The sequence below is a fragment of the Anser anser genome (assembly GCF_964211835.1).
Source record: "Anser anser genome assembly, chromosome: Z".
Taxonomy (NCBI): Eukaryota; Metazoa; Chordata; class Aves; order Anseriformes; family Anatidae; genus Anser; species Anser anser.
This window is the reverse complement of record NC_139723.1, coordinates 76,560,799-76,580,734: the sequence shown is the minus strand read 5'-3', so window position 1 is coordinate 76,580,734 and position 19,936 is coordinate 76,560,799. Positions and strand designations below refer to the sequence as shown.

General features: G+C 42.2%; 1 protein-coding gene across 1 annotated transcript in view; it reads right to left on the bottom strand.

The window, feature by feature from the left end:
* GOLPH3 (golgi phosphoprotein 3) overlaps window positions 1-11,324 on the bottom strand; it is a 35,907-nt gene extending 24,583 nt beyond the window's left edge. Inside the window, exon 1 of the mRNA XM_083816719.1 lies at window positions 10,767-11,324. Coding sequence (XP_083672845.1) covers window positions 10,767-10,982 — 216 coding nt within the window. The 5' untranslated portion in view covers window positions 10,983-11,324. The remainder of the gene's footprint in view (window positions 1-10,766) is intronic.
* Between the last annotated feature and the right edge of the window lie 8,612 nt (window positions 11,325-19,936).

Here is a 19,936-nt window from a genome sequence, read left to right as displayed (position 1 = left end):
GATTATTTTTTTTTTGTTTTGACAGCAATAAGCTTCAATAAAGTTTATTATTATCATCTAGAAAATTATAAAAAGACCAAACTTCCTTTTTTTTTTTTTCTTTAAACAGAATTGTTCTCACACCTACTGTCGGCCAGACTGCAGTTTTAACTGTTTCTCTGGAGCAACTTCTTTGGTGAAAGATACAAGATACAGCTTCACCCGACAGAACTGTATTCAGAGAGGGCTGCTCTGTATATATTATTTGGCTTGTAACCAAAACTAGAATTTCTCAGGTAGCCCTTAAATGGGTACATACAGATTTCAGTCTCAGCAAAAGTAACAGTTCTGTCTATCTACATAATTGGAAAAAATTATATAGATGTTCTTCTGAAAACAAAACAACGTAAAAGAGACATTCATCACTCTTACCAGTCATCCCTCAAATATGGTAATAAACAGTAAATAGTAGTAATAGATAAAAACATGTCCAGAATTTGTGAGTATTCAAAATATTCAAGAAATACACATCTCTAAAGTAACATCGTAGATTTTCTCACGTGTCAAAGGAAAAATATTCTAACTTCAAGTCTGCACTTCTGCAATTAAAATAAACCAGATTCCTCCTCGTTCTCTGCAAACCCGACTAAGATTCTGTGCCAATCTATACCTAGCTAGCTTGTCACTGCATATCTTATCTTTCAAGCAAGTCAACACCTCAGCCAAGGTGGTTGCAGGAACATCTAATGATGCACTTTGACCTACAGAACCTTTAAAAATTAATCTCTGGTTTAAGAAAGAAAAGCAAGCCTGAGTGCAGAAGCATTTTTTACTGAAATACCTCAACCTGAAGATTTGATGTCAGACTGCAGTCCCTGTTTTTCAACTTCTGATGCAATTTAAATCATTAGCCATTTTACTGGAACATAAATTGCAGTCTAGTTATAAACAGAAGGTAAGCTAGTGAGGAAAGTCTCTGAAGTGTTCTGACAGCCAAACACTAGAAATACTTTTGGAAAGCAAGCATGCATATTCAAGAATCCAATATTGTTGACAAGAAACTTGTCAGGTATTTGATCAGCCTGACACTGTGTTTAAGAATAAATAACAAACAGCAACTGCTGTCGACTACTGAAAACACTCAAGCCAAATGCTACCACACAGCTTTTTAAGCATGTACACAGACATCTCTTCACTAAAAGGAAGACAAAAACATGCAACTTTGCTGAAGAGGAGGCAATTCACCCACGCACAACTTGGAAGTCTGATTGTTCCTTTAGGAATTAAAAGAAACTTACAATCCTAACTTTCAGCACGATTAGGTGTATGCACATGGAGAGAATTACTTCAAAGCCACAACCTTCCATCAGGGTCCAACTGATTCTCCATACTTTGTGTAAAATAAAGTTGCAGTTTATTTGTTCCATAGCCTGCAAATTATTTCCTACAATACCAGCTATTGTCACTGAGCATAAAATCTGGCATGCATTTGAAAGAAGTGTTTATTTAGAACTGGCGCTCAGATCCTCCACATCAGATACTTCACTCAAAAGAAGTCTTCAAACAGCAGTAAGCAAACATGGCAGGAAAAGAAAAAGAGCTCACGTCCTGCCCAGATAAAAGTACAACAAGCAGGAGCTTACAACAAACAACTTGCACACGTTTAGTGCCTCCCTGCGGCTGGCCCTGGCTGGCAGCTAAGCCCCACGCAATTGCTCCCTCTCTCTCTCCCCTATCAACTGGATTAGGAAGGGCAAAAGTAAAAGCAAACAAAACACTTGTGTGTGAGATAAAAGCCGTTTAATAAACAAAGGAAAAGAAGAACAAAGGCAGAAGACAAAAAAAGATGCAAAAGCAGTGGCTCACCACCTCCCATAGGTAAGACTGATGCCCACCCAACCCCCAAGCAATGACTACGTAACAAAAAAAAACTGCTGCTGATCACAATGCCATATGGTATGGAATATCCCTGTGTTCAGCTGGGGTCAGCTGTCCCTGCTGTGTCCCCTCCAAGCTTCTGGCACAGGCCCAGACTCATTGCTGGGGGGAGCGGAGGGGCAAACAGGGAAAGACTTGATGCTGAGCCCGAACTGTTCAGCAACAGCTCAAACACAGGTGTGTTAACAGCACTGTTTTGGTCACAAATCAAAAACAGAGTACTGAACTGGCTGCTACAAAGAAAATTAACTCCAACCCAGCCAGACTCAGAACTATTCTCTTAAATAGAGTAAGAAAAGAGCAAATCTGATAACTCCTTCTAAGGCAGAGAAAGCAGGCCTAATACTGGCAAAGTAAAAGGAGAAGGTTTAACTGACTTTGACTGACTATCACAGGATGGTTTAGGTTGGAAGCGACCTTAATAACCACCTAATTTCCCAACCCCCCTGCCAAGGGCAGGGACACCTCCCACCAGCCCAGGCTGCCCAAAGCCCCATCCAGCCTGGCCTTGAGCACTGCCAGGGATGGGGCAGCCACAGCTTCTCTGGGCAGCCTGTGACAGGGCCTCACCATCCTCAGTGAAGAATTTCCTCCTAACATCTAATCTAGACCCACCGTCTTTTAGTTTAAAGCCATTCCCCCTTGTCCTATCACCCCACCCCCTGACACAGAGTCCCCCCCCAGCTGTCCTGTACCCCCCTTTAGGCACTGGCAGGCCGCTGTAAGGTTTCCCCGGAGCCTTCTCTCCTCCAGGCTGAACACCCCCAGCCCACTCAGCCCATCCCCACAGCAGAGGTGCTCCAGCCCTCTGAGCATCCTTGTGGCCTCTGGATCTGCTCCAACAGCTCCGTGTCCTCCTTGTGCTGGGGGCCCCAGAGCTGGGTGCAGGGCTCCAGGTGCAGCCTCACCAGAGCTGAGCACAGGGGGACGATCACCTCCCTGGTCCAGCTGGCAACACTATTCCTGATACTAGCCAGGATGCTGTTGGCCTTCTTGGCCAGCTGAGCACACTGAATGCTCGTATTCAGCTGGCAACTGACCAAGACAACCAGGTCCCTTTCACCAGGCAGCTTTCCAGCCATTCTTACCCCAGCCTGTAGCACTGCATGGGGTTGTTTTCCCCCAAGTGCAGGACCAGGCACTGAGCTTTGTTGAACCTCATACAGTTGGCCTCAGCCCATGGGTCCAGCCCACCCAGATCCCTCTGCAGAGCCCTCCTGCCCTCCAGCAGATCAACACTCGCGCCCAACTTGGTGTCATCTGCAAACTTACTGAGGGGGTACTTGATCTCCTTCTCCAGGTTGTCGATGAAGATACTGAAGAGAACTGGCCCAACTGTCTATTGACTAGGCAATATTACAACTAAAATGCCCTCCTCTGGAGGGCATATTGCAAATATACTGTATCTGTCCCCAAATACAACAGCTATCCCTTTTTTTTATTAAAAAAAATAAAATAAACTTTTTTCTCCCACATCTAACACAACTTAAAGTCTACGTAAAGCAGGGGGTTATTTCAAACTGGCGAGCCATGCAGTATTTCATTCTGAGGAATTCGTAGTGCTCTTTAATTAAGTCATCAATGAGTATGTACATCCAGAGTAATGTTTTGGGTGTCCAAAAAAAAGTGTACATAACTGATAGGGGTTCCTCTCTCCTGTCTGAACTCCCCCCAGTTTCCTTTCAGCTTGTCCTTTCTTTTCAGAACTACTCTTTGTTTCACTTGCCCAGGTGCAAAAAATTCACAAGAAACAGACCATCTCATAACAGTGCCACATCACAAATTTTCACTGTGAGATAAGAAATTCCACTCACTGCACTGTTCTTGCATCAAAAGGAACACGTTATTCCATTTAGCGCTTAAGATGTACCACCGGCAAATTGAAAGCCACACACACAGTCTGCAGATGCTGCTAAAGCAGAAGGCACATTTCAATATCCTACATGGGCAAAGCAGTTGTACTTAGCATTTAAGAGACTACCATAGATGAAACATCTACCTGGCATTTACCTCAGCCTAACCAAAGAATGTAGTACGTGCCTTCTCCACTATGCAGAACGTGTGCTGAAACTTAATAAAAAAGGCATGCTCCACTCGTGGAACAGACTGACAGACATGGAAGTGCCAGTGTAAAGTCAGGCATCTACAAAAGCGAAAACTGTTAGTGCGATGTCTTGTGAAACAATCATTTGCTGGACAGAAAACCCAGCGTACAACAGTAGCCTGCGCACCCAAGACAGCTAGCCTGTCAGTTAAGGACTATATTGAACCAAATGGTGCTACCCAGTAAGACTATAAAGAAAGATTATTAGAAAGTATATAGCAACAAGCAGCTTACACATGCTTAAAAGAAAATTAGCAAGAGAAAGATACGCAAAGAAGCCCACTAGCCTGATTTCCTATTGTGAGAAATAAATCATACAACATCGACAAACAGCAAAGGACCTGCAAGTGTTCATTGCATTTGTAATTACAAAGGCCTAGCTCACAAGGCATACCATTCATCCTTTTAAAGGTCCACCACAAACAAACAAAAAAAAGGCTGAAATACAGTAGTTTAGTTTAGGATATGGGGGTGGTGGGCATAACTTACTTATGCATAATATGGGTTAATCATAATATCACACATCTGTGTGCTCCTACTCATCCAGGCTGATATACAGTGCAATTCAGAGGAAGCGAACAGCTGTGTATTATTTTATTCACAATTTTACTGCAGAAAGATTTCAGAAATAACGTATTATGAATATTTCTTTCTGAAAGGAAAGAAAAATTACTGAAATTCACATTTTACAAGCAGGTTAGCTGTGAAAAACAGTCAGCAGTGGCACACAGTAGGCTGACTGTAACTTTTTTTCCTTTACCAAAAGTTCTGACAAGACAGCCTGAGAATGTTGTCCATGCAGAGGAAACTGACAAACACCACTACTGGAGATGACTTTCCTCTCTCCACAAACACAAATGAACATGTGCAGCAGTCATCTGCTCTGAGTAGAAAAGTCATTCTTAATTATTTTTACTCTCTGCAACACTTTGGCTGGTCAATTTAGCCTTGCAAAGGTGGCCCACTGCACGTAGCTTCTAAGTGCAGCAGTGCCTGAACTACTTTAGTATGAAAAAACAGCTGAATACCACTTTTTCTTTAATGGAAAACGTTAATTTTTCAGTTCCATGATTAACCAGCCATACTTTCTCAGATGTACTTCATACAAAATGTACAAAAAATTAGCTTGCTGTAGGAGAGGAAGAAGAGTTACAGCCTTGCTTTTTAAGAGCACTTAAAAAATTGAGGAGTGTCTCAATAGGCTCTGACAAATTTTTGTCTGGCATTACAGAATCACAGAACCATCTAGGTTGGAAGAGACCTCCAAGATCACCGAGTCCAACCTCTGACCTAACACTAACAAGTCCTCCACTAAACCATATCACCAAGCTCTACATCTAAACGTCTTTTAAAGACCTCCAGGGATGGTGACTCAACCACTTCCCTGGGCAGCCCATTCCAAAGCCTAACAACCCTTTCGGTAAAGTTCTTCCTAACATCCAACCTAAACCTCCCCTGGCGCAACTTTAGCCCATTCCCCCTCGTCCTGTCACCAGGCACGTGGGAGAATAGACCAACCCTCACCTCGCTACAGCCTCCTTTAAGGTACCTGTAGAGTGCAATAAGGTCACCAGTTTGATATTAAAGAGGGCACTACACTACAGTTGAAGATACTCGTGAATAAGTCATATAGATTACAAATTAGCCATGCTAGAAGAGCAGGGGTAACCATGCTGGCTGCATGAAAAAACATGAAAAATAAACACCATTTTAATACATAAAGTCAACTTGTAACTGTAATGCTGCTTCCAGATGAGCACGTCCTCTAAAGAGCCCCAAAGCAGCAGGATTTACTGAGAAGCCCGGTGAAGAGGCACTTCACTGCATCTTGTAGTGCTCAGAATTTGGGCACTCCTCCTCCTATGCCTCATCTCTTCTATGGCCTGCAATTTATGTATGGTCATGAAAACAAAAAAGACCAGAGAGGTAGGCAATCATGAAAAAGAATTTTTCATAACAGACATTACACACTTTGTTGTTATTAAGACTTGAACATTTGAGAAAAAGGACGTCTTTGTCAAGGTTTCAACATTCATACATCATTCTTCAACTGTGATGTGAATTCCCGACAGACGCCTCCTCATGTTTCACTCATTTGTACCAGAATTTTTTCAGCAAAACCTGGGAGCTCGAGTTGATATTCTGGCTGCTGCTGAAGCCTTTTATTAAACAGGAAGGAACAACTGAAAACAAACACATACAAGCAGAAAAACTAGAGATACCAACAAGACTTTCCAGAACTTGATTACTTATTACACAGGAGGAAAAAAAAAAAAAACCACCACTTCTGCATCAGGATATAAATTCCACAAATACAAATTTTAAGACTATAGAAAATGCCACCCATATTTCAGATGTTTTTAACATTCTACTCATTTTTCAAAAAGAATATCTTTAGGATTAAAACACAAATTTCAGTAAAAAAAATAATCCAGCTGCTCAGATTTGTTAAGAAAAATAAAGAATAAATTTCATTTTAGCACTAATCTGATCAACACAAAACACCACATTTGAAGTAAGCAAAACATCTCCCTAATAGTTTGCTTAATACAATGAAAATACAATCTAGAAACCTTCTCATGAACTATCTGGACAGAAAGCTATGCTGTAAGACTACCGTAACACCAACTTTTCAGCAATACACGAACCAACATGAGTAGCAAAGATCCAAGAGAACTTCTGTACCGAACAAAGTGACTGAACATCACTTCAACTCAGTGTTTTGGCTTCACTAAAGAATAAATAAATCCAGAAATATTCACTGTTGCAGCACTGCGGGACTATTATTTCAGCACACTTATGTGAGTTTTCTTTCTTTTCTAATAAGGAAATAGTTAAAGTAAGTATTTTTACTTACTGAGCACAATTATCTGGTCTACAGAAGTAGGTGCCATGTCTCTACAGCTAGATCAATTTGTTTCGCTGTGGCACATTGTGTACAGGAGCAGCTGTGAGCATTGCTGCATTTGAACAGATTCCCAGCTACTACAGGGAGAAAACTCCAAAAAGGAAAGAGGAAAAAAAATACATATATGCACACACACACATATGAAATGGGGAGACGGTCACAGAGCACAGCCACCTTTCAGCCTGTCAGTTTTCTATGGGACAGAGTCACAAGATGTCCAGAAGAGCCATAAGGAACAAACTGGTCTACACTCATCTCCGAGCTGTCATTTTCAAATAAGCTAACTGTCACTATTTATTACTCCATTCTTTTGGCAGCGGTGACCTCAGATGCTTCAGGAGTTCTACATAATAGCCTCCCTTTCACTGCAGCTTTAACCCACCCCACCGCAAAACTATTTTTAACTTAATACAGCAAAGTGTTTTATTTCAGTGAGTATTTTTTATTCCTATAGCAACAGGCTATGGCTCTGCTCTAAATGGATGGGCATGATTCCCATTCCCAGCCTTATCTCTGAAGGGACTCCAAGTATTTCCTCAAGGATGCTCCCTCTAGAACTGCAGTAATGCATCCTGTTCCAGTGTATTACCTGCTCCTCCAAGGACAGCGCGTTTGTCATGTTATGCAGGCATTTCAGCATATATCCCTTGCAACCTATCTTGACTTTGGAATACAGAAATAGTTAAATACACATAGAAGGTACAAACAAAGAGGAACCACTGGTGGAAAAAAAGAGCAAACAGCCCTCCATAAATTACATTTTAATAAGATCAAACTTGGGGGGGGAGGAAGGCAATGCCCGGGAAGCATGAGTGAAGGCAGTTAATTGTGTGCAAGCATTAAGAATGGGCTGAGGCGTGCTGTGTTTGTTTTAGGTCAGCTGGACATTCACATCACTCAACCAATACTGCAGCGACAACTGGGCAACAACTCAAGAGTTCTGCTATGGTTTTTAAAGGCCTTGCTCTGTTCTGAAAGCAGGATTCACATAAATATCTAACAATCTCCTGGAAACATACAACTCATCTATCCATCGCTGCCTGAATCTTCCTGTAATACTCTCCTAAGAGCAAAGGCTCTTCCACGTACCCATACAAATTATAAATGGCATTGCCTTGCATGCAAGGTGTTCTGTACACAATTTACATTGTATTATGCCACATTCACCAGTTAGAAAAAAAAAATTACCCCCCAAAACCTCAAAGTTAAGTTAACAATGCAGTTATCAGTGACTTTTCCAAGAGAGAAAATATTTTCAGAGAAATATGCTCTTACACGAATTCAGCCTTGTGACTGAATTATTATTTTATTCCAAAAGGATAAAATAATTTAGTGTTCAGTTAAAGAGGAAGGATGTTGTCAGCTTTAGATTTACTGGTTTTCAGTTGAGTTTTAAGCTCACATACCTGCTTTTGTTTTTCCCTTATACTCTGTATAGTTTCACAGTTATTCTTTACAGACCTTGTTTTACTTTTTCCTCTGTTTTCTGTCATGACAAAGGCTCACACGAATGTCATTGGGAACCAATTCTATTAGAAGTAAAAACTTTATAAAAAGCACTCCCAGTTGCATAAGTTTCTTTTGCTTACTTATCATTCAAAAATAGAGAAAAAAATCATCTCTGAAAACGAACCTATAGTTTAAAATAAAAAACACAAAGACCTTTACTTACTATAAAAGAGAGGGACACAAGGGACAGAAAAGCAAAACAAACCCTGGTGATTCATGTTTAACAAACCTCAGAAACCGTATATGCTGTTTGTACACATAAGCCCCCTACCCTAGAGATGACATTACCGTTCTTCTTGGCTGATGTTTCCACTGCAAAATCTTAAGGGAGTCACGAATATCCACATCACTGTAATCAGTTCTTTTTTTCCATTCAAAGAAATAATACATTATCTGTAGCATGTGCCTCTGCTGTTCTTCGTAAAGTCAGGTGATTTATAATTTTGATGTACACCAGTGCAAAGCTGGATTTTTTTTAGGCTCAGTGTTAATTACTAACTTTCATATACTAGGAACACTTACACTGTATATTTGTAGGCAGACAGAACACTACCTAACTTGAAATCTTTACAGCCCAGTAATTCAGCAGATTTACCACAGATTCATGAAAAAATGAGGCTGAAAGAAAACCCGGTCTATCACCTATTCCTCGTAGGCAATCCTGACAGAAACCTGTCTCAGCATGCCTAACACTTTCCTGTAACTATTCAGGTGAGTTGGAAGAGAAATGTGCATAGACACATCTTCAGAGTCAACAGGTGGAAGCACACATCATTGTGAGTATCTACTGACTTTATTAGGGTGCCATAGCAAGGTCCATCTGAAAAAAATGGGATTATAAGAATATGGCCTGAAGCACGCAGTCAGAGAGAAATAAGGCATGTTATTGTAGCAGGTATGTACATAGATACACCCCACACACATTAGAAAACAAACATTAAGCATGAAAACTACTCTTTAATCTGTCATCAACCAGCAAATCTATTTTAGATGCAATGCACTGTCAAAGAGCATACAACTTATCAGCTTCCCCCCCCCTTACTCTGTGCTCGTGAACAGGCATGACTTCAAGAGAATTCCACCCAAATCAATGAGCTGTCTTCAGTAGTTTACTTACAACAATAACAACTAAAACAAGTCAGTCAATGAAATTCATATTATAATTCAGATCTAAAATAAACAGGTATTATGCTTCACCATACACCATATCAAACTATTTCCCCTGACAGGACTGACTTTCTGCAGTGTGCATGTTTTTTATATTGATTATCCCTTCCAAATGATAATCAATATAAAATTGACCACCATGCCAGTAGAAATATACCTTCTGCTATTCACAGTACCATGTCAAACAATTAATCTATAAATTCAGCAAAAACACAATTATACAGTAATGCTGTTTCCTCATTTTGACCCACTTACGATTCAAGACCCATTTTTATCACGTGTCTCCTTGAATTTTAAGACGTTTTTCATGTGCCTCAGTCTGAAAAGTCTTTTAAGAAAGGGCTGCTGCACATCCTGAAATATCCCATAAGTACAATCCCATAAATACAATATAGCTGTACTTATCCCATAAGTACAATATAACTGTGTCTGACACAAGGGGGACAAGTCCCCCAGGTAAGCTGGAGGAGTATAAACATCACGGGTCTACCCAGGCCTCCAAGACAAGCACTTGTGCTGTCCAGAGGTCTTGGCCTTCACCTCCAGGTATCCAACCCCCAAACTCTCCCTTCAAGCCTTGCCTGAGATGCTACAAACTTTAAAACCTTTCTGTCAGCCCCATGTCCAAAGGGGGGGGGGGGGGGGTCCCAACTCTCCCCAAGGTGCCTTCCCCACCTCCTCCAAACCCCTTGGCTTGCAACAGCACACAAATCCTCCAGCAACATCACAATCACAGAACGATTGGGGTTGGAAGGGACCTTAAAGACCATCTCATTCCAACCCCCTGCCATGGGCAGGAATGCCACCCACTACACCAGGTTGCCCAGGGCCCCATCCAACCTGGCCTTGAGCATTTACAAGGATGGGGCACCCGCAGCTCCTCTGGGCGGCCTGTGCCAGTGCCTCACCACCCTCTGAGTGAGGAATTTCCTCCTGAGCTCTACCCTAAACCTCTCCTCTTTTACTTTAAAACCATTCCCTCGTCCTGTCACTATCTGATCGACCGGGAGCCGCTCTCCATCTTTTTCACAACCCCCCCTTTAAGTACCGAAAAGCCGCAGCGGGGTCCCCCCGAAGCCTCCTCTCCTTGACATCCCCTGCCCCAAGCCCACCCTACACCCCCCGTCAGCGCCCCCCTCATCCCCCGTCGGGCCGCCGCACCTCGCGGTCCTTGAGGCCGAGGAGCAGCACCTCCTCCATCAGGGTGAGCCGCGTTTCCTTGGAGTCGCCCTTCTCGTCGTCCCCCGGCTCGTCCCGGCGGCCTTCGTCCTCGGGGCCGCCGCCGGCCCCCCGCTCCTTGTCGGCGGCCGCGGCGCTGCGGGAGGCCTCGGTGCGGCGCTGCACCAGGCCGGAGCTGCGCTGGGTGAGGGAAGTCATGGCCGGAGGCGGCGGGGAGAGGGGTGAGAGACAGAGGGGGCCTCGGCGACCGCTGGGGAGGAAGAGGAGGAGGAGGAGAAGGAGGAGGAAGGCGCGGGAGCCGCTCCCGCCTCGGCCCTACCCGCACCGCGGCTGCGGCCGGCCGGGCGGACTCATGGGGAGCGGGTCTCGGCCGCGGCGGGGGAGGAGGAGGAGGAGACGGCGGGGCCCGGGGTCCCCCCCTGCGGCGGCCGAGCTGGCGGAGGCGGCTCCTGGCGCAATATGGCGGCGCGGGCTGATGTCAGCGGAGGATGTGGCAGCAGCGGCCAGGGGGAGGCACCGGAAAGGGCCGCGGGCGGCGGCGGCGGCGACGGCGGCGGCGGCGGCGGTGGTGGGGCCAGCGCTGTCCCCGCCTCCCTCACGGCTCCGCTCCGCCCTGAGGGGCAGCCGGGGCGGCCCCCGGGAGGGGAGGCTGTGGGCGGGGGGTGTCGGTTTTGGGAGGGGTTAACGGTGGCTGAGGGGTGGAGGGGAAGGGATACGGACACGGACGCCGGCACAGACAGGGACGTGAAGGGGACGCGAAGACCCCGGGGGTGTTTCGGTTATAGCAGGGGAGACTCGGTGTCCCCTCGGGAGCCGTGGCTCTCCAGACAAAGGGAAAGCGTCCTACTGACCACCCTCGCTCCGCTTTCTTTCACTTATAGCTGCCAGGCATTGCCCGGTTGCTGCCACAGCCCTCTCAATGTGTGTGTCTGATATATTAACGTTATATATAAACACAACGATGGAGCTCAAGCTGTATTTTTGCTCATAGCAGTCCGGACTCCAAGCCAAACAGACGCAATCCTTTGTCCCCAAGGCACCTTGTCAAGCTTGATCACTCCTGTGGGCCTGCCTGACACCTCGCTGCCAGCAATGCCACTGCTTCAGCCAGAAACGGAGGCAACACAACTTTTCTACCCATGCACTTCTCTCCTTTTTACCCCATTCAAGCACTGCAATGGTGTGTTGCACCGAAACTTCAAACTATCAAAGCCAAATCCCACATGTATTCATTCCGAGGTAGTACATTTTGTTGCAGAATAAAGCTGCCTTTGACGCAAGGACAGCCTACACTCCAGGGGTAGGATAGAGTCCAAGTCACTTTGTAAATGACTTTAGCCTCCACCATTTCCCACACGCTGATTTTAATATCATCTGTCAACATTACTTAGTGATCATTCAGTATCGCTTCTTCAAGGTCATTGATAAAACAGAACAGCAGAGGGACAAAACTGATCACTGGAGGTCCTTGTAGACCCTGATACGCTGAATCACTGACACAAGTGTTTGCTAATCATTCTTCTTACACATTTTGAGGCCCACCAATTATTCACAGTCTTTCTAGTTTTTTATGTTTGTGTGTGCATGGTTTTTGTTTGTTTGTTTTTAATTAAAATGTTTTACTGTACCAAGTCAGATGCCAAACCGAAGCTTAAGGGCATAACATCATTATTGTTTTTATCAAATAAGCATTTGCATGAAGAAGAGATACCACATCAGCATTACAAGACCTGCTTTGTGGAAATGTCTTTTCTGAGTAGTAATTGTAATCAAATCTTTACTAATTTAGTCCTATATAATCCACTCTGATATCTTGTTGAGGATTATGATCAAGATGACAGGCATGTCATTAACTTGGCCCATCCCTTTTACCTTCCGCATTATCGTTCTTCCAGTTCTTTGGAACTCCCAGGATTTATTGAAAAGAAATCAAAAAGAAGTTCCAAAAGAATCTTCTAAAAGCCTGTATGCAACTTACCCTGGCTTACTGATTACAAATTACCTAGTTCTAAGAAAAAATCAAACAACAGAAGTACACTGTTAATGGAAAGCATTTCATCATTGTATTATATGATGAAACTTTCATATTTCCCCAGAATACAAAAGTGTTTATTCAACACTTTTTAAAAAGCATTGTTGCTAAAAATTCATGCATTTCCCTGTAGCAATTTCATTGTTATATTCTCCTTGCACCTGTATTAATTTCTCAGTTTCTTTCTGCTGGCAAAAATTTCTCCTCATCATATATATTTTTTTTCTTTAATTAACACAGCAATATTATCCTCTCCTTTTTTTATCTATACAGTGCACTGTTTGGGCTGTTAAAATTGTTTTCATTTCCCACTATGCTACTACAGCATTTTAACTGTGTTCATTATTTGCCCTGATTGCATTTTAAGAGTTAATTGATGGAGTGTTCATTAGCATCTCCTAGTTATTGATGTTTTTTTTTGGTTTGGGTCCTTTTCTAGAGAGCCCCAAAAGACTCCTCATTATTTTCAGTTTTGTGAAAATTGCTTTTTAAAAGCAGTAGCTAACTATTGCGTTGATTTGCCTGCTTTTCTGTTTTGTGTTACAAAAGTGATCAAATAGGATCATTTACAGGTTAATAATAATTTAATATTTTGTTGACTGATTTCATGTTTGTTAGGATGAGGTGTACTTTGAAATTCCATATATTATTTGATAGAGTCACTTTTCTGATTTACACACTCAGATATTTGCATGAATTTAATGGTGTAACTTCAAGCAAATACTGGGGGGTTTGTTACTAATTTCAATTCTGATTCTTTATCATTTATCATTGAACTCAACTAATAAGGTCAGTGTCAATCAAATTAAGAATGCCTATCACTGAATTTTGAGACAATTACTTTTTTTTTTTTTTTTTTTACACCAGTACAACGTTGATAGACAAAACCAAAACTTGAAGGAAAAGGATATCAAAGGAGGCATTTCAGGATCATATTTCAGTGGTGTTTATCCCTTGTACACCACCAAGAGCTGTTTCAGAAGGGGACCACACAGCTTGTTGGATCCTCACCTAATGTGCCATATCACAACCTTCTCATCTGCATTTATTTTACAGTACCAGGGTATATTTTAAAAATATTTCTGAGTCATATATGGCTTTATCAGGAGTTCAGAAGACTGTAACCCCCAGCCCTGTGCTTGGCAGTGGCCGCTGCAATGTATGGTTCCTGTCATTGCGTTGTCACTGGGCATGCCATTCCCCCTGCCCCAACTCCAGTGGCCCCCAGCCTGAGAGCTGAGGGGCTAGATCTTTGACATATTCTGTTAAGAACCAATAATGCAAAAGCAGGGGCTGTAGTCTATAAATAGTTTTTTTTTGTCTTACACTAATTTGACCTTGTAATGCATCCCTGTTTATTCTTATGCCAGTATCTGGCAGAATTTCTATTAACAGTTGCCGATGAGTCTAAATTATCTGTACTAGAACTTCAAAAGTACCTGGGTTTTTTGAACTGCTGCCAGCCCCCTGGGAAGGAGAAATAAAACAGAAAATAGCAAAGGCATGAATCTTAGTCTCTCATTTTGTTTTGTGCTGGTTGCAGTTCCCATGATTTACTTCACACTGGGAGTGGGGCTTACCTCTAATGTCAGCAGAAAAACTGATTAACAAACTGAACACAAATGTCTCAGGATAGCAGGTAAAACAAAGAGTAACGTTATTTAATAAGCAGGAGGTCACCTGCTATTCACTTTCAACAAATGCATTGTAGCTTGAACATCCCGAGTATGACATAGAGCTGGTTAAAACTAGGAAGCATAAATGTCTAAACCATGCCATGCTCTGAACCTTATGATTTAGGGGGCAAATCCCAGCTCTACTGTCACAGCATCATAACAAGATACTGCTGGGTAGATTTTTTCTTGAAGGACAATCAGCTTAATAGCATGTGCCGATTCTGAGATTGATAGCAAGAGTACAGAAGTGGTTTTCTAGAAGAAACAGCAACTAGAAGGAGGCTGCCAGCTCTCCTACAGCCTCACCATCCAGCGGTTTTGCCAGTTGAGCTTGTTTACATTCCTATCTGTGTCTTCCATTCCCTTGCAGATAAAGTTTGCCACTCCCAGCTATGCCACTGCAAACTGGTGTCAGGAGCAGCTGTTGGAAAATATAATATCGAAAGAAAGAAAGAAAGAAAGAAAGAAAGAAAGAAAGAAAGAAAGGAAGAAAGGAAGAAAGGAAGAAAGGAAGGAAGGAAGGAAGGAAGGAAGGAAGGAAGGAAGGAAGGAAGGAAGGAAGGAAGGAAGGAAGGAAGGAAGGAAGGAAGGAAGGAAGGAAGAAAGAAAGAAAGAAAGAAAGAAAGAAAGAAAGAAAGAAAGAAAGAAAGAAAGAAAGAAAGAAAGAAAGAAAAAGAAAGAAAGAAAGAAAGAAAGAAAGAAAGAAAGAAAGAAAGAAAGAAAGAAAGAAAGAAAGAAAGAAAGAAAGAAAGAAAGAAAGAGAAAGAAAGAAAGGAAGGAAGGAAGGAAGGAAGGAAGGAGGGAAGGAAGGAAGGAAGGAAGGAAGGAAGGAAGGAAGGAAGGAAGGAAGGAAGGAAGGAAGGAAGGAAGGAAGGAAGGAAGACCAACCAACCAAAAAAACCCACGTTATTTTTACCCCATACCATTTCAGGAATCTATTGACGGGCAGTCTCACAAACAGGCACTATATCATTGCTGAAGGAGCTCTGGTACAAAATGTGGAAACCAGTGGACAGGAGCAAAGGGAGACAGGGATTTCTTAAGGCTAAACCATCCTTAAAACCGTGCTGATTACAAGCATGCTGCTAAAGTGCTGCAGTAGACATTAATAATAAAAAGCAATTTGAAGGAACAAAATATCTTCTGAGAATCGTTCCATCCACAATTACCAGTATGATCTCCAAGAACAGGATTTAGACTTGCAGTAAGAATCAAGATGCTGAAAGATGCAGAGTGACGAGAGGGTTATTGGGCAAGAGAAGTGAGCAGACTAATGTGCAATATTGTAAGAGGGAAGAAACCAGAGTCACTGGTCAACTGACCTTAAAAATCACGTCTCGTACACAGTGGATGCATAATAGTCTCTATCCTTTTCACTCTTTCAGTTTCAGCTGTACCTGTTTTACTCATATTGTGTTGTTTTGGTTACCCAGTAAATCTTTCAGTAGCCAGTGCAGACCAGCTGGCATTTTCTTTCAGTTTTAGGGATAAACTTTACAAGACTAGCAGCACATTTTGCTAAGTAAAATGCACCAACTGATTTGTCTCTTTCTGTCCATACAACAAACCCGTGCTTTGACAGCTGTTTGCACTCAATAGTTAGACATAATTCAAATTATCACTTCACAAGGTAGAAATTTGGCAACATATCTTTTCCGATAAGCCTCTCTTTAAGTGTCTACCTTGTCATGATTTAAAGATGATGTTTTCTCAAAAATATGAAGAATTATTCCATATTTGACATAGAATGAGTCAGTGTATGATGAACTCACAAATTACGTTCAGTGGCATAGTGCCAGCTGTTAATACCTAGCTCAAATAAAATCAGATTAGCCATTAAGTCAGTAAAAAGATTTCTCTTAACTTCACAGAGCTTTCAGTCAAAAAAATAGTACTGTTTTTATTTTTTTTTATATACAAAATTAATAAATTGTTGTGGTTTGGTTTGGTTTGGTTTTTGTAGACTGAGTGACAAAAATTTTAGGAAGAACAAAGGCAAACATGGAAAGGTGTTAGTCACATTTTCTCATTTCAAAAAGCTTTTTCTTCATTCCATGTATTTCCAGATCCTCTCATCTTCTGTGGAGTTCAGATGATTGCTAGTTCCTGAAATCATTGTATTTTAATACCATCTTCTCCCTGTGTCTGAGTGGTCCTGTTCAGTAGCAAAAATCTGTACTTGTTATTTTAATATAGCAATTATAGCACTGAAATCATAAAGACAAAAGTATCAGTTAAGGTGCTGTTTCTAATGAAGATGTGCTTTCATTTCTACACAGTGGTTCAATTCAGCCAGCATCACTAGGAAAAATGTGCAGCTTTCTTAATGTGTTCAATGAGTAATATGAGGTGCAAGTCCCATGAAACAAACACGAATAATGTCGTTGGTATTTGGCAAAATTGAAAATGCTTAATGCAATTGATTTTATATAAACTCAGTTTTGAAAAAGCTTTATTTCACTTCCCATGTAACAAATGCTTTACTATCTGTTCCTTTCAAAGTATATAAATACTCATCAACTCATTAAAAAAAATACATAAAGCCAGATGGTGTAAAGGAAAAGTTTCCAAGGAGTTGCAATTTACAAGATGAATAGTGATTAGTACAGTATTCTTTTTGTCTAATTAGAGGGTACTCACATTCATGCAGAAGTGTGTGTTGAACACATGTCCGTTAATTTTGGTAGGTTTACACCTTCTATTTACGTCCAAAGATTCATGCGAAGATAATCAAATAACGAGTGACAATTTTAAAACGTAGTAAATGTGAGGCGAACAGAGGTTAGGACAAGACAAAACAAAACAAAACAAAACAAAACAATCCCAGATCTAGTGGTCCTATCAACTCAGCAAAGGTGTGTGAGCAGCTGGGGAAGGGGAAATGCAAGAAAAAGCTAGAAACATTTGGTAGCACCCATCTTGAAGCCTCTATGAAGTCAGGAGATAAAGCTGTATTTTCAAGGAATCTTCTTCCTGAGAACTCAGCCAAGTATATTGCAGATCTGGTCTGTGCCTGGCCAAGGCTGCACGCCTGCCTTGCACTTACTCCTGAGGGCAGCCAGGCTGTGATCACATTGAACACCAGAAGGTCTGGGAGTTTGGCACAGATGATAATGCCTTCCCTAATACCTTCTACTCAGGGAGCTCGAAGTCTGTGATAAGCATTCGTAGATTAAACATGCCAACATCTCTGGGTTATGCTTCTCCCTGGCTTACTCAGAAGTCAAAACAGCACGGCAGGACATCTAATTAGCTAGGTTTGTTTCACTTAAAGTCATCTTTGAAAACACGAAGAACAAAGTCTTGTGCTACTCAAGTGTTACAGAGCACCACATCTTACCATCTTGCTGTGGACTTCTTTGCACCGTCATTGCCGTCACAACCTGTTAGACACTAAATGTAGATTTGATTATGACAGGGCAAGAAACAAAATTCCAGTTGTCCAGAGGGGATGTGCTTGATCTTCGTGGGGTGGAGGAGGCCAGAAGTGGGACTGCTCACTCAGCAGCAGAGCACCCTCCCAGGCACTGCACTTTTTCTCCATTTTGACTGAATTTCAGGTGCCTCCATTGACTGTGAAGGAGAAAGCTTGAGAAAATCGTCCTGTGAACATTTCCCACAGGGATAAAACAAGCCAAATGTGGATTGATTTTCTTTGGGTGAATTCTGCACTGGATAATGTCTGTGCAACCATCTATCTTTAATGTTGTAAAATAACATTATCACTAGATCATTTCTATGTGATGGCTTTTAAAAAAAATCTTCTCACCAGCTAACATTTTACCATCAATGCAAACATTGATTAATACATTTGATGATAAAGAACTGCTGTTCCAACAGAAATCTCTTCATAGCAAGTCATTTTTGAACGAAATCTACTCTGCAGACCACATTCTTAGTTCAAATTAGAGTAATAATTTGAATTGGTGGGACAAATGCAACTCAGGATGTTACCTGCATAGTATAGATTGAAGAGTGTTTAAGCATGAAATACAACATAATCTCTGAGGCCAGCTGATTATTTAAAAGCATGTTACTGCCCCATTGAATGAGTACATTTCCATAAGTACCGATTGCATTGTTAGGAGCTCATTAATGACTATAAATATGTACGAATTCCTGCTGTGTGCTTGTGCAGCCCCATGCACAAGACAACCTGCACATGGCTAAGATGGTGTATGATATCCAAGCATGGGACACAAGAGTGTCTGGTAACTGAGTATCTCCATTTTTTTAATATTTGTAGCAACCACTGTGGATTCAAACAGTGCAGAAACTTGACTACGTAATCGGGAATGACCTGGCAAGTCGTGGCAAAGCAATAGTGTTAAAATCAGCCTTCTACACCTAGCCTGCTCATGTTTCTGCCTTTTAGTGGACCTTTTTTCCCTTTCAAAACTAGACTGAGGAAGAAGAGAGGGCATTTGGGGCTTCATTTTTGAAGCCAAACAGCTCTAGAGACAAACTGTATAGTTGGAAACATTAGACAAGAGTGATGTTTCTTTTCTTCTTTTTTTAGGGATCTGGTCCAGTTTTGAGGGCATGCATGTCACCCAAGAGCAAACTCCTGTGCAAAACACTCTGCCTTCACTTCTTTACTGGATGCTCCCAAATGAGTTGAAATCAGTCCAATACAGGACAGTCTGGGCAGGGGGCTTGGGAATGCTGAATTTGAGGCAGTTCCTTATACAAAGGCAACCCCACAGGCAGGGATGGTGCACTTGAGAGCATGTCTGGATGTGGGTGTGCTCTAGGAGGTTTCTTCAGACAGGGCAGGGGGATGTGTTCAGTTATATGAAATTGCTGGCTTGCTGATGGTAAGATATGTAATGATAATAATGTTGATGGCATTGTTATTCGCTTTTTCTAAAGGTACTCAGTGGTTGCAAAAGCTAGCTTTGTACAGTGTCCTCTTCCTTCTTCCTTCCTCTTGAGCCCATCTACTATTAGTCAAACTACAGCTTCAAGCATGTTATCGATCCCTGTCAGCTGCAAACCTCAGACTACTACAGCAACATCAATGTGTGGCAAGTGGCCGTTGGGCAGACTTCCCTTGCTGAGGCAGTTGTAGGGCTGGCTACAGAACAAAACCTCCCAAAACCTGCCTCCCACAGCCACCAGAGGTGGTCTGATGCTCGCTGTGGTCATGGAAGCCAGGATTAGATCCTCAGGACTCCAACAACTTCCCTGAGGAGGAGAGACAAAAAGGAATGAGCATCAAAATTATTACCACACAATTTTCAATGGAAGTCAGAAACAAAAATTCAGTGGAGAAACCCAGTGGGTGACTGGAAAAAGAAATACATCCAGCAGCATAAGGTGGTGGTCCCGGCATGGTCCAGGATCCTCCAGACAAAACCAATGCATCTGCATGGCTGCAGCAGGGAATCACAGAATCATTAAGGTTGGAAAAGACCTTCAAGGTCTTCTGGTCCAACCATCAT